The sequence below is a fragment of the Mastigoproctus giganteus genome, chromosome 2, assembly GCF_048544385.1.
Source record: "Mastigoproctus giganteus isolate SK-2022 chromosome 2, ASM4854438v1, whole genome shotgun sequence".
NCBI lineage: Eukaryota > Metazoa > Arthropoda > Arachnida > Uropygi > Thelyphonidae > Mastigoproctus > Mastigoproctus giganteus.
In genome coordinates, this window is record NC_143576.1 from 5,559,397 (window position 1) to 5,574,595 (window position 15,199).

Below are 15,199 nucleotides of genomic sequence, written 5' to 3' on the forward strand. Positions count from 1 at the left end.
TTTGCCATGCTACTGGCATTTGTTTAATTTATTTTTATCTTAATTTTTATTTATATATATATATATATATATATATATATATTCGGTAAAAGCTTAGATCTTGGGTACCTCTCCATACTTCGACTAAAAGTCAGTGATTGGTAGGTGCCCCTCACTGCTTTTCCCCCTCCTGTCTTCCTAGTTGACATGCCTAGGATGTTTATCCCTCCACTTGCCATTGTTTTAAAATCGGGAACTTGTTTCCCGATTTTAAAACAGCCTAGCACCCCTCCTCCTTGACAACACAAAACAATCAGAAACAAAAAGGCATTCACAATAATCACCAAATCACAGAACTCAACATTACTCACTCCATTCTACGACCACGCTCCCTGCACAGAGACAAGTGGTACCCAAATAATAGATTTTAGTCATATATTCATATATTTTATCTTAAACCAGAGTGAATTTTTATAAACAATAGGACTCCAAGACTAATTGCTGCAGATTTGCAATTTCTCACCTACCTCACCTAAACTACACAAGCAATAAAAATATCAATGAAATGCTAATTTCACATGAGATTCATCTACTTCAACCCCTTACTTTGAATTTGGGTATATTTAATTACAGCGAATTTTTGTAAACAGCACATAACACCCATTACTAGACTATGAAATCTCATTTACAAATAGATTCAGCAATGTTATCCCTTAAAAAGCAAGTCAGCATAGTACAATGAATATGTCTGATATAGAAAATCATATTTTAATAATTTGGATAGTAATAAACTAACACAAAATTTGCAATAATGTAGAGTAATGTTAGGTCATGCAAATCTAAAATTCTTTCACAGGAAAAATTTAAAGAATCATGCATTTCATGCATATACATATTATGTGTTTTGTGATTCAAATTTCATTGAATCATGAAATGCATGATATATAGATAAATAAATAAAATAAATTTTCTATTTATACTTTGGGATGGCAACATAGGATCAAAGGAATTTACAAAATAAAGAATACAAGAACCACATTTAGCAGTCACATAAGTTGGAACCATAGGCAAGTGAAATGAATGTACTACTGTACTCCCTTGTTAACCAGCTACATCAGTCATATATACAGGGTGTCTCAAAAATATTGGTACAAACATTTAGGGGAGGTAGGTAACATTTAAAGGAATGTGAATCGCATAGGAACCCATAACCAGAAACATCACGGGAAAGTAGTAGCAGAGGCACAAGAAGCAGAAATGACACAAGACAGTAAAAAACAAACATTAGTGGCAAACATTTATTTGGAGTATGAGATGGATGCATTTCATGATGTTACAACAGATGCTCGAAGGTTCCACCATGAGACGTGATGACACCGACGCAGCATGGATTGGTGGACACGGTCAAACACACCTGGAGTTTCTTTGACAGTAGCGGCAGCGTAGACGAGTCTCGCCACAAGATCCATTTCCATCTCCACAGGCGATTCATACACAATAGATTTGAGGGCCCCCCACAGAAAGAAATCAAGACTCGATAAATCAGGTGAGCGTGGGGGCCAGGCAACGGATCCAACACGGCCAATCCATCGACCCCCCAAAACGTCTGTTCAAATGGTCACGAACACACCTTCCATAATGGGCAGGTACTCTGTCATGTTGAAACCAAATGTTGCGTCACATTTGCTGGAACATCATCAAGTAACCCTGGTAGAACTTGTTCAAGAAAGATCCGATATTTAGCGGAGTTCATGCGGGATAGTAACAGGTATGGGCTGACTAGGCAGTCACCAACGATACCTGCCTACGCATTTATTGCGAAGCGATGTTGTACCGCATGGGGGTGCACACCATGTGGATTGTCGTGAGCCCACACATGAGTATTGTGCTGATTGAATAAGCCGTCCCGAGTGAAATAAGCCTCATCCGTGAACAAAACATAGGCTGAAAAATTCAAGTCAAACACTTTCTTGGAGAAACCACTGCACAAAAGCCACACATGCAGGATGATCTTGGGGGAGCAGTAACTGAACCCTTTGGAGAAAAAGGGTGTAAGGAATTGTCGTGCCAGACACGCTGTACACTGCAATGAGACACTCCTAAGGCAAAGGCAAAGTCACGTGTGCTGGTAGTAGTATTATTCTGGATGGCATTCAACACACTTTTTTCCATGGCAGGAGTTCGCGTCGAACGTGGTCTGCCCACACTACTTCTGTTACCTCTAAATGACCCATAATCGCACAAATTTTGATGCACACGCGCAAACAAACGGTGGTCCGGTACATGTATGTCTGGGATTGTTGTTGTTGTTGTTATTATTTGGTTTTTAGGAGCATTAGCAACTAAGGCCATATTGCTCCGGGAATATGCGGTGGTCATTCCCTGACCTTTCAGCATCCTCCATATTTGGTGGTGACGGGCTCGAACCTCGGTCTAATCAAGAAGCGTGTGCTATGCACTGCTGCTCCTTCCCACCTGGCTACGGAGGCACCCTCTGTCTGGGAAGCATTCTCCATAAATTCATTGAGCGGCTCGTCCAATGCCCTCTGCTAATCCATACACTAAGTGCATGTCTGCCAGCTCACTGTTCGTATATCGATGCATGGTCTTCGTGCGGCAACTACTGCACCGTCTACCGACTTACGGTGACGTTTCCGGTTATGGGTTCCTATGCGATTCACATTTCTTTAGATGTTACCTACCTCCCCTAAACGTTTGTACCAATATTTTTGAGGCACCCTGTATACACATTGGCCTACCATTAAAATCCAGACACCAGCATATCTACAAATAATCTTTATTTACTGGAAAACTAATAACACTGAATAACAAATTTTTGGCCATATCTTGTTCCGAGCATAAAAGTAAGTTTACTTTAAAGATTTTGGGGTGCTAAACATGGAAATATTTAGTAATGGACAGATTGCCTCTAAAAATGGACAGATTGCCTCTTGTGTTCAAAAAAAGCAGTTTTTTTATACAAGGTTGTTAAAATTAAAGTATCCCTTATAGAGGGCTATGAAGAGAGTTCTAAGGCTCATATTGAAGAGAAATTTGGACAACAGGTACAATAAAGAATACACTCGCTATTTATTGGGAAAAAAAAAATTAGTTACAAAATTTGTCACTGTATGGCGCGTAAATATCTTAGTTACGATTATGCAAATAACTTACATTATTTGCCTAATCCTAAGTTATTGCCACAATGCCACTTCTCAGCTGTACTGGACTGTATAAAAGCAAAGCAGTCTCTTCAAAATCATACAATAGATGTTTGCCTGCTAGAGGTCAAAAATGCATGGACTCCTCTCGTGTTTAAGATGTGGCTATGGCTGTCATGGATTTATCAAGTCAATCTCCATTTGGTAGCGCAAGTGTGCCAGCTGTTTCTCGTGAAGTGGACGCTAGCCTTACAAGATGCACATGCTACAGCAGCTAAAGCATGGTGATACAGATATTCGTTTCACATATGCACTTCAGTTTCTGGTGCGAATGACAGTGAATGTCACTTGGCCATGGAACATCCTTTGGAGTGATGAAGCCCACTTCTGCTTAAATGGACAAGTGAATACGCACAACTGTCGCATTTGGGCAACAGAAATCCCTCGAGTTATCCAAGAGGTCCCGTTGCATTCTCCAAAAGTGAGAGTGTGGTGTGGATTTATGGCCACATTCATGATTGGGCCATATTTTTTTTAACAGGTAAAACCGACTGGACCCCGGACCCTGCAAATTTTGCAATACCAGAGCTGCAACAATATGGGTGCCTTCAGGATACCATATTCATGCAGGATGGTGTACCACTCCACATCCACCGTTGTGTCTAAATGTTGCTGAGACAGCACTTTACAGACAAACGGATCATCAGCAGTTGTTTCCAGCCATCTTGGTCACCCCGATCACCAAACCTCACCCCATGCAACTTCTGGTTGTGGGGTTTTTTGAAGAACCAGGTGTATCAGGAAGGATGTCAAACTCTGGCAAATCTGAAGGACAGCATTAGACATCATGTGCTGGCTATTCCAGTTGACATGTTACATTCCACTGTAGAAAATGCTGTTCTTCAAATGGAAACTGTTGCTAACCAAAATGGAGGACACACTGAACAATTGTAGTGCTGTTAAAGTGATTTGTATTGCCACAGCACCATATTGTGACAAATTTTGTAACTAATTTTTTTTCCAATAAATGCCAAGCGCATTCTTTATTGTACCTGTTGTCCACATTTCTCTTCAGTATGAGCCTTAGAACTTGCTCCAGAGCCCTCTACAAAGGAATACTTTAATTTTAACAACCCTGTATTTATACAAGGTATTTTTTTTTTATTTATATGGCAGTTGGATATAGCTATGAACATACTTGTATGAAACATGGGACCTTTTTTGCCTTTTGCTTGTATTCAGCTTCAGGAGCATCCCTTTTCACCATCCAACAATAATCAGCTTAAATGGCAGCACTCACCATGTTCATCGCTGACAGCACAACAGTTTGGTAGGAAGAAATCAGGTGTGAGTGCAAGAAATGCATCCTCAATGACATGATGCACCCCAGTTTTTCGTAAGAAAAATAGTGTATAGTGTATAGTATGTTTAGGGTCTAATGGCACCAGGGGTTCCCCCCATCTCTGCATAGTATACATTGTGGTGTGATACAGAACACTGTAGAGGCCAGAGGTTTAAAATTGTATGGATATTGTGGTGTGTAATGTTTTGTACTGTTGTTCATCTGGTCTTTTAGCCGTTGGATCTCAAATTAGACCCACCGTTGCCCACACTATACCTCATGGAGGCAGACCAGGTACACCAGTATTTTAGAGATTTACTATTTACTCTGGCAGGTCCTGCCACCTAATTTTCTGGGATTTCAGTGGCTAGGACCTAAAAAAAAAAGTGGTGGTGGTGGGGGGGGGGGAAACACTAGAAATTGGGTCAGGCTGAAAGAGATATAAGTTATGCGGGGTAGAGTTAATTTTTTTTTTTTTTTTTTTTAGTGTGGGGCTTGTGTAGTAAGAAGTAATGAGATCTTCCACGAGCTGCCTGTAATTGCCGGCTTTAGCATTTCCTAGAAAATCAGTTGAAATATTTTGAAAGGCTTTCCATGCTGAATTCTTGCTATCACTAAGGACACATTACAACTGTTCACCTTTGAAAAGTTGCCTTATTTGTGGACCAATGAAAACACCTGTCTAAATCTTCTCTGTACTAAGTCTTGGGAATTTCTCTTGCAAGTATGTGAATGCAGGACCATTCACTTCCAAAGCTTTCACAAAATCTTTCATGAGCCCCAGTTTGATGTGGAGTGGTGGAAGCAAACCTTGATTTAGATCTATCAGAGGTTCAAATGCTATGTTCTTCATTCCAGTTGTTAATGATTTTCGTTGAGGTCAACTTCTCTTCTCATAGTATACTGCATATCCTTAAATGACATCGATGAAGGGATAGAGAGCATGACATCTAAATTTGCAGATAATGTAAAGATCAGTAGAGTAGTTAATGATTGCCACCAAGCAGAGCTTCTTCAGAGTGACCTAGATAGATTTCAGGGATGGTCAGAGAAGTGGCAGCTATGCCACTTCTCTGACATTTGATAATAGAGATAAGAATGTCATAATCCCATTATATGAGGCTATGTTACAACTACACTTGGAATACTGTGTTCAAGTACAGAGACCACACCTAAAAAAAGACATCGAACTTCTTGAAAGGGTCCACAGGTGGGTTGGTAAGATCAGCAAAAGGGCATCCATATGAGGAAAGACTTCGAATATGTGGGTTGCACAGCTTGGAAACTAGGCACCTTAAAAGAGACTTGATTGAGGTGTTGAAGGCTCTGAGCAGCAAAAGTAAAATGAATAAGGACAAAATTTTCACGGTTATAAATGATTCTAGAACTAGGGACCATAAATTCAAGCTATGGGGAGGAAAGTTTAGACTGAATTGTAGGTAGTTTTATTTTAGCCAGTGAGTTATAAATTACTGGAATAAGTTCCTACATGGGTGGTTGAGGCTGACAGTTTTGGGAAATTCAAAGGTAGCTGGTTAGTTACCTACGGGAGGAGGGAAATGCATAGATTGTTAATTTTTTTTTGTTTGTTTTATTAATTATTTATTTTATATACTATTTTACTCTTTTTTTTTTTGGCTGGTGCAGCATAAGCCTTAGGCATCCTTGCACCCTATGGCCATTAATACTAATACTAAATTCTTGGCATGACTATTCCACTCACAGAGAAAGCACCAATACTTAGTGTAACCCTTTTGTAGTCCTAATAAAATGGCAATTACCTTCAAATCACTACATATCTGCCACTCATACTTCTGATAGTATACACCTAAGAGGATGTTCTCCATGTTTGCACGTGTTTCTTTTTTGTGGATGGCATATGGAAGAGGTATTGAAGGCAGCATATTTCTATTATGTAATAACACAGCCTTAAGGTTACCTTAGAAGCGTCTATGAATAGTTGCCATTCTTCGGGAATGTGCCTCATGTTCATTGCTGCATGACCATCAACATCCTTACAAACAATGAATTCACCTTCTGTTTGATAGAATTTATTATAGTCTTCTTTTGAGTATGAAATGTTGTCACTTTCACAGAATGATCTAGAAGATTCCACTGTTGTAGTTTTGAGGCCAAAAGCTCTGCCTTATTCTTCGGCAGTTCAAGATGCCTGATGAGATCATCAAGCTCACTTTGTGCCCTTATGTGGTTCAGAAGGATAAAGGTTTGGACAAAATGGTGGATCCACTGACGTAGATCGCTACTGTACTTCTTGTATATCAAGTTGATGTTCATCAGTGTCTTCATCTTCATCAGAGTGAACAGAAAAACTGTAGAGTGGTTCAGAAATAGGTAGTACTTCACTGTTCAATTTTTCTTCATTGTCATCCCTTTTCTAATAGGAGGCACCGTTCAGAAATAACAGTCTGTGACACGATTTGTTGGCTCCCTCCATATCATGGGCACTGCAAAAGGCATAAAACATCCCTTTCAATTCACCCACACACTGAGTTTTGATGAACAGGTAGTGCAGCATGTGTGGAGACCAACTGTTGTCCTGGTCACCTACTTTATACTCAAGTACAAGAAGTAGGCCTTTTTCGTGGCTCAAGTTAAGAGACTCTTTTCTTGAAGCTAACGTGACTTCTCCACATATGTAACAGAAGTCATCCAGACTATTCACACAATTATAGGCCATATTAATCTTACACGACACAAATACTGCACAAAAAGCAGGAATCTCATGGAGAAAGGGGGAAACAAGGAATGCAACAGATATGATGAGACTGTTGACAGAAAGACATCTGGAAGTGAATAATGTTACATGTTTGTATATGTTTTATAGATTTGGAGAAGGCTTTTGATTGGATAGATAGGGTTAAATTATTGAATATACTGGAAAGGACATGAGTGGACTGGAAGGACAAAAGAATGATTAGTAAATCATAATTTACTATTCATGGGGATAAAAAGTAATAGTTAGAATAGGACAAGATAATACTGAAAGTGTAGGGTCAGGAAGAGGGGTGAGATGGGGAATGAGGGAACAAGGTTATTGAGTGTTAGGTTTGCAGATGATATAGTACTGGTGGCAGAGTCTGAGAAAAGACTGCAGAAAAGGATTAGTTAAAAGACTGCTGGTAGTCATTGCGGTACAAGTAAACACATGGGTTGTGTTAGGGTAGCTAAGAATAGCATTAGTATTAGCATTAGTAGAGGCATTTGATGCAAGAAAGCAAGCTTATGCAGCATCAGCCAAAAAAAAAAAAAAAAAAAAAAAACCACTTCCACTTCACCCCTCTGTTCGTTCAAAATACCTGTCCAGCTGAGCCTTAAACTTATTTAGGCTATCAACCTCCACCACAAGGGATGGAAGTCTGTTCCACCAACCAACCACCCGCTGGCTAAAGGCAAATTTCCGCACATCTATCCTACATCTGTCTTTCCTCAATTTGAATTTATGCCCTCTCAGGTGATTATTCTGAGCTAGAGGAAGAATCCCATCAGCATGCTTAAACCATTCAAGGCTTTATACACCTCTATCAGATCACCTCGCTGGTGCCTAGTCTCCAGACACTGTAATTTGCAAAACTTAAGCCTTTCTTCGTAAGAGCACCCCTTTGTTCCATTCACTAATCTTGTTGCCCTTCTCTGTACTCGTTCCAGCAGCTCTACATCCTTCTTGAAATGAGGCCTCCAGACCTGTATACAGTACTCTAGGTGTGGCCTGACCATCGCCTTATACAATGGAATAATCACCTCCTTATCCGTGCTGGAAAAATTCCTGTATATCATTGACAATACTCCATGAGCTACTCTTGCAGCCCGTCTGCACTGCTCAGAGAACTTCATATCTGCCTGCACAACCACCCCCAAGTCCCTTTCATTCTCTACCACTGTCAGTGTTGTACCATAGAGTTGATACGTTGCTCTGGGGTTGCTGTTTCCCATGTGTAGTACTTTACATTTGCCAATGTTAAACTTCATTTGCCACCTCTCAGCCCATCTGCTCAACCTTTCCAGATCCTGTTGCAGAAGCATAGTGTCAGTAGTGTCCTTGACAACCCTGCCAACCTTTGTATCGTCTGCAAACTTGGACATTAATCCCGATATACCATCATCAATATCATTTATAAATACAGAAAACAATAATGGACCCAACACTGAGCCCTGAGGGACTCCACTAATAACATCAGTCCATGATGAGCAGTGTCCATTGATTACCACTCTCTGTCTTCTCCCCCTCAACCACCCCTTTATCCATAGCAGCAATTTGCCTCCAATGTCACACTGCTCCAATTTGTGTAGCAGTCTTCCATATGCAACAGTATCAAAAGCCTTTCTAAGATCCAAGAAACAGGTGCATGTATACCTGCGTGTACACCAATGCTAGGAGTTTGGTAAATAAATTTGATGAATTTGAGGTATTGCTCAAAACATCAAACGCAGATATTGTTGGGATATCAGAGACGTGGTGTCACACAGATATAAGTAATGCAGAACTGGAATTTGGGGAATACAATGTGTATAGAAAAGATAGACAGGACAGGAGGGGAGGAGGGGTTATGCTATTAATTAAGAAACACAAAGTCCAAGGAAGTGAAGCCAGTCGACATCGATGGACAGGGCAGTGTCGAGCCAGTTTGGTGTGACATAAGCATAGGGAAATCAAAATTGAGAGTAGGAGTGTGCTATAGGCCTAATGACTCTGATGAGTATCATAAGATATTGTACAGGGAAATAGAGTGGGCCAGTAAATCAGAGAGTCTTATAATGGGGGATTTTAATTTCCCAGATATTGACTGGAATTTGTGGGTTGGTCACTCGCACACTAGCAAGGCTTTTGTGGATTTATTGGATGATTGTTTTCTACATCAGCATGTTCGTGAGGCAACAAGAGGGAGCAATACTCTTGATCTGATTATCAGTAGTGATTCTTCATGCATTAAGAATCTGCAGATAAATGAACCACTAGGTGGCAGTGATCACAGTGTGTTGAAGTGGGATTTACTCAAGGAGGTAACTACCATCAGAGGTAAAGGGAAGGGTTTTTGTTTTCGTAAAGGCGACTATGATGGTCTGAGACAGTATTTAAATTCTATACAGTGGGACCAACTGATGATGTTACCAACAGCAAACTCAAAATGGGAAGCATTCAAGGAACTAATCTTGGAGGCTACCAGGCTTTACATACCAACTAAGAAATATTGTACAAGGTTTAGGCCTAAATGGTTGCCAGATGAACTAATGAGACATGTGGCAGAGAAGAAAAATGCATGGGATACATACAAATTAATGGGTGACATGGAAGCCTATGATAGATATAAGTTGGTCTGTAACCAAGTCACAAAGGAGATTAGGCAGGCAAAGGCAGACTACGAAAAATCCTTGGCAAAGGATGCAAAGAAAAACAGAAAAGAGTTCTTTACATATTTGAACTCGAGAAGGAAAGGAATGAATCAGATTGGTCCACTGGATATTGATGGTTCAACAGTTGAGGATCCTGCTCAGGTGGCTAACAATCTAAACAAGTATTTTGCATCTACATTCACGCATGAGGAGTTATTCAGGAAGGAGAATGATGTAGGTAAAGTAAACATTGGCAGTGAGCTGGATGATTTTGTAATAACTGAGAGGAAAGTGGAGGAGAGATTGTTGAGGATAAACATAAAAAAGGCACCTGGGGTGGATGGGATCTATCCAGTTATATTAAAGGAGGCAGCAAAGGAAGTATGCAAACCCCTAGCCATAATTATGAGAGCTTCTTTGGACTCAGGGGAGGTACCCATAGACTGGAGATGTGCAAATGTAACCCCAATTCACAAAGGAGGATCAAAGGCTGACACAAGTAATTATAGACCTGTTAGTTTAACTTCTGTTCCAGGTAAATTAATGGAGGCACTGGTTAAAGAAGCACTGCAGAATCATCTAGACAAGAATTCAGTTATAGCTCAGACGCAGCATGGTTTTGTTAAGGGCAGGTCTTGCCTGACCAATTTGATTGGATACTATGATGTAGTCACAAAAGAACTGGATGCAAGGAATAACTTTGATATTATATATTTGGATCTTAGAAAGGCTTTTGATACTGTTGCACATGGAAGACTGCTGCACAAATTGGAGCAGTGTGGTATTGGAGGCAAATTGCTGCTATGGATAAGGGGATGGTTGAGTGGCAGAAGACAGAGAGTGGTAATCAATGGACACTGCTCAACGTGGACTAATGTTATTAGTGGAGTTCCTCAAGGTTCAGTGTTGGGTCCGTTGTTGTTTTCGGTGTTTATGAATGATATTGATGATGGTATATCAAGTTTAATGTCCAAGTTTGCAGATGATACAAAGGTTGGCAGGGTCATTAAGGACACTACTGATGCTATGCTGCTGCAACAGGATCTGGATAGGTTGAACAGATGGGCTGAGAGGTGGCAAATGAAGTTTAACATTGACAAATGTAAAGTACTACATATGGGAAACAGTAACCCCAGAGCAACGTATCAACTCTGCGGTACTACACTGACAGTGGTGGAGAATGAAAAGGACCTGGGGGTAATTGTGCAGGCAGATATGAAGTTCTCTGAGCAGTGCAGACGAGCTGCAAGAGTAGCTCATGGTGTCTTGTCAATGATATACAGGAATCTTTCTAGCAGGGATAAGGAGGTGATTATTCCCTTGTATAAGGCAATGGTTAGGCCACATCTTGAGTACTGTATACAGGTCTGGAGGCCTCATTTCAAGAAGGATGTAGAGCTGCTGGAACGGGTACAGAGAAGGGCAACAAGATTAGTGAATGGAACAAAGGGTTGCTCTTACGAAGAAAGGCTTAAGTTTTGCAAATTACAGAGTCTGGAGACTAGGCACCGGCGAGGTGATCTGATAGAGGTGTATAAGGCTTTGAATGGTTTGAGCATGCTCAATGCCAATGGGATTCTTCATCTTGCTCAGAATAATCACCTCAGAGGGCATAAATTCAAATTGAGGAAGGACGGATGTCGGATAGATGTGCGGAAATTTGCCTTTGGCCAGTGGGTGGTTGGTTGGTGGAACCGACTTCCATCACTTGTTGTTGAAGTTGATAGCCTAAACAAATTTAAAGCTCAACTGGACAGGTATTTCGAATGAACGGAGGGGTGAAATGGGAGTGGTTTTTTTTTTTTTTTTTTTTTTGGCTGATGCTGCATAAGCTTGCTTTCTTGCATCAAATGCCTCTACTAATGCTAATGCTAAGTTGTGATAGGCTTGCAAAGAGAATAAATATCGAGAAAACAAAGATTATGAGAAATGTACAAATTAAATATTGAAATTAGAGGTAGAAAATGGAACAGGTGAGTGAGTACAGGTATTTGGGAAAACTAATGGTGGAAGACGCAAAGAGCAACAGAGAAATAAAAATAGAAACAGCAGGTAAAAAAGCTTTTGAAATGCAAATAAAAATATAATTATGTGGGAAATTAGGGATTGCTTTAAGGAAAAAATTAGTAAGATATCTTGTATGGAGTGGAGCTTTATGGAGCAGAGACATGGACACTGAGAATGGAAAATATTAAAAGACTGGAAAATTTGAGATGTGGGTATGGAGGAGGATGAAAATGATAAGATGTGGTTGATAGAGTGAGAGATGAGAAGGTTTTGGGCAGGTGAGAGGAGATGTTTGACTGAAATAATCAGAAGACAGAATGAGAAATTGGATTGAACATGTGTTGCAAGGTGAAGGGTTGATAAAGGACGTGATGGAGGGAAAAGTTGAGAGGAAATTGGCCTAGAAGGAGATTTGAGAATTTCTACGTTTTAATACATAAATTAAGAGGGGATGGTGATATGGGAAGATGACACAGGAATGCTGGAGGGAGGGGAAATATGGAGGAGAAGTGGTTGTTGAGTGTACACAGAGCTGGCCCTGGCAGAGGACTGAAAGCACTGAAGGCAATACCTTGCCTTCTGATGTTGCCTATGTTTTGCCACTTCTCTGACCATCCTTGCAGTCTAAGTTGTCCTGAAGAGGAACTGCTTGGTAATGATCATTACCAAGCAGGGAAGATTAGTACCAAGATTGGAAAATAATTATTTTCCCAATCTTGACATTTGCATATCTTGGCATTATACCCTGTATCCATTTGTGAATGTCATTCATGAAAATCAGAAACAACAGTGGTCCTTGGGGAATTCCACTTCCAACATTAGCCCAAACCAGTTTTGGTATTCAAGATCCATTTAAATCAATGGAAATGGATTGGTAAGACAGTAACATTAATGGAACAAACTTATCTGCAAAAAGAACTAAACCTTCCAAAAACATAAAAACATTTTAATTCATTTCACAAATATACATGGCCTCAGATTTAATCTCGCTGTTGTCTATTTCCATCTACACTCTGTTAAATCACTTAAATCAGACAGTGTGGTGGGATAACAAAAGGCAAAAGGTGCTAATGCCACAGGAGGCAACTACTTTCAGTGACTATTTCAGAGAAATAGAAAATATTTTATGGAAATAGGATAGGTGGAATAAGACCAGGGTACCTTCAAGGAGCAAAAGTTAAGGATACTGTACAACAGTTATCTTTTAAGGGCACAAAAAAAGATGTAATTTTACATGCTGTTACTAATAATATTAAGCATAGGTAGTCTCTCATGATTAACTACACAGGTATGAGACAGTGTTGAGAAAAAAAAACTGCAAGTTAGGGCTAAATGCAAAATAGCAGGGAGTACATAATGAGAACTTTCTCAATTAATTCTGGCCAAAGATATTAAATGGCTTAATAGGATAGAATTTTTCCCAGAATGACCCATACCAATTGAGGGGCCCTGCTTTTACAGGGATGGAACAACTTAAATAGAAAAGATTCAAGAATATTTGCTGGTGTTACTGAGGTAGTGAGGGGAAAACTGCCAATTTGGAGGTGGGAGAAAGAAGACCTAGGCGCAATATTACTATTCAGCTGCCTTTGAGAGCTGGCACCAAAGTTATTACACTAATTACTATAAGCATTACAACACAAAAAGGTATTATTTCTAATAGTAACTTAACTTAAAGTATAATTAGTTCTTACATCTAGATCAAAATTTAAAATTTGTTTGTTGTGAGAAGCTCAGCTTCAAATGAAGATAGTTATAATTTTTTTTATTTCCCCTATATCTGTTCATGCAATTTATAGTATCAAGTCATATAGTCTCAATCCAAGGGACAGCATTTCTCTGGTTACACACAAACAGGGAAATGCTGTCAGAGCTACTACAACACTACAATAATACTACAATACAAGAAAAAAGGTATTATTTATAATAGTAACTTGAACCACAATTAGCAAAATATAAAGAAAATTTTTTAAATTTGTTTCTTGTGAGAGAGTTAGTAAAAAAAAAATTAAATACTTCACCTTAAAATAAGGATAAAACAGATCAACAAGAAAAACACAAGCCACTTGGAAGACACACAATGAATATTTAATTTATATATTGAAATCTGTAATACTGAATTATTCAAGATAAATATAAACAAGAAAAACATACTTTTGTTTCTCCTTCCATTTGAAAAGGAATTGAGTACTGATAGTAATCTGCAGGAGGAAGCAGATGATTGTTATCAAATATTAATTCTTTCATTTCAGAATCTGAAAATAAAAAAAATAATAGCAATGAAATATTTACAAGTTAAAAATTAAATTAATCAAATTAACACTATAAAACAATGTACACTACTTAACAGTGAAATACGCAGCACACTGAAAAATTCTAGGAATTATTCCCTCCCATCCCCCAAATAAATAAACGCATACCTTGGACAGCAACCCTTTTTCTTCCTGTAATTTTAATGTTGCTGGAAACAATATATGAAACTATTTTATGCTACGATCTTTTATACTTTTGTGACAGTAAGTAAGAGTGTATCTTATATCTGTGTTTTAGAAATTGTTTAATCCTTCAAAAGAAAAGTAAAAAAAACATCACATGGTGTGACATCCGATAAGAAGAGAAAATATTCTAATGCTGTTATTTCATGTTTAGTCACATTACTGTTTAATTAAAGTTTTACCACATGAATATGCATTTTTTTGATTTATTGTCATGCAACAATCTGCCACAGGAGCCAGTTTTGCTGAGCTTTCTTCTTTTCCCCTACCCATTCTTATAGCATCTCTTTCTGATGAATAGCTGCTTCAACAAATAGCTCTTTTGGTATAATCCAGCCTTCTGTTATGAATTTGAAGGGAGACAATACATTTGAACATTTGTGGTCAAAACAAGAATTCCAATATCACATTAACCAACCCTACAGAAACTCACATGCCATTTAGATACTTGGCTATGTTTCATTGAATCCTAACCATATACTTCACATAAGTGAAGTATAAAAAAAATTCAAAAAATTATAAATAAAAAGACCCAATACTGAACCTCACTGGGCCATGATTATGACATTAGTTCCATGAAGAACAGGAGTATTTATAACCATCTCTGTCTCCTTCCACTTAACGTTTATCCACATTCATGTGAACTGTATAAAAAGCTTTGCTACTGCTTAAGTAAATGATTTCAAAATTACTCTTAGCATCTAGTTCATTTGTTATAACCTCATAGTAACTAATCAGATGGATCGTGTCTGATTCATCTGATTAACAAAGCCATGCTTTGTTAATCAGATGAATTTTTTTTGGCTGATGCTGCATAAGCTTGCTTTCTTGCATCAAATGCCTCTACTAATGCTAATGCCATGATT

At 38.9% G+C, this 15,199-nt stretch overlaps 1 protein-coding gene across 1 annotated transcript in view; it reads right to left on the reverse strand.

Moving 5' to 3' along the window:
• LOC150089132 (TBCC domain-containing protein 1-like) overlaps nt 1-15,199 on the reverse strand; it is a 219,297-nt gene that overhangs the window by 20,383 nt on the left and 183,715 nt on the right. The window contains exon 13 of the mRNA XM_090390345.1: nt 13,993-14,093. Coding sequence (XP_090246471.1) covers nt 13,993-14,093 — 101 coding nt within the window. The remainder of the gene's footprint in view (nt 1-13,992; nt 14,094-15,199) is intronic.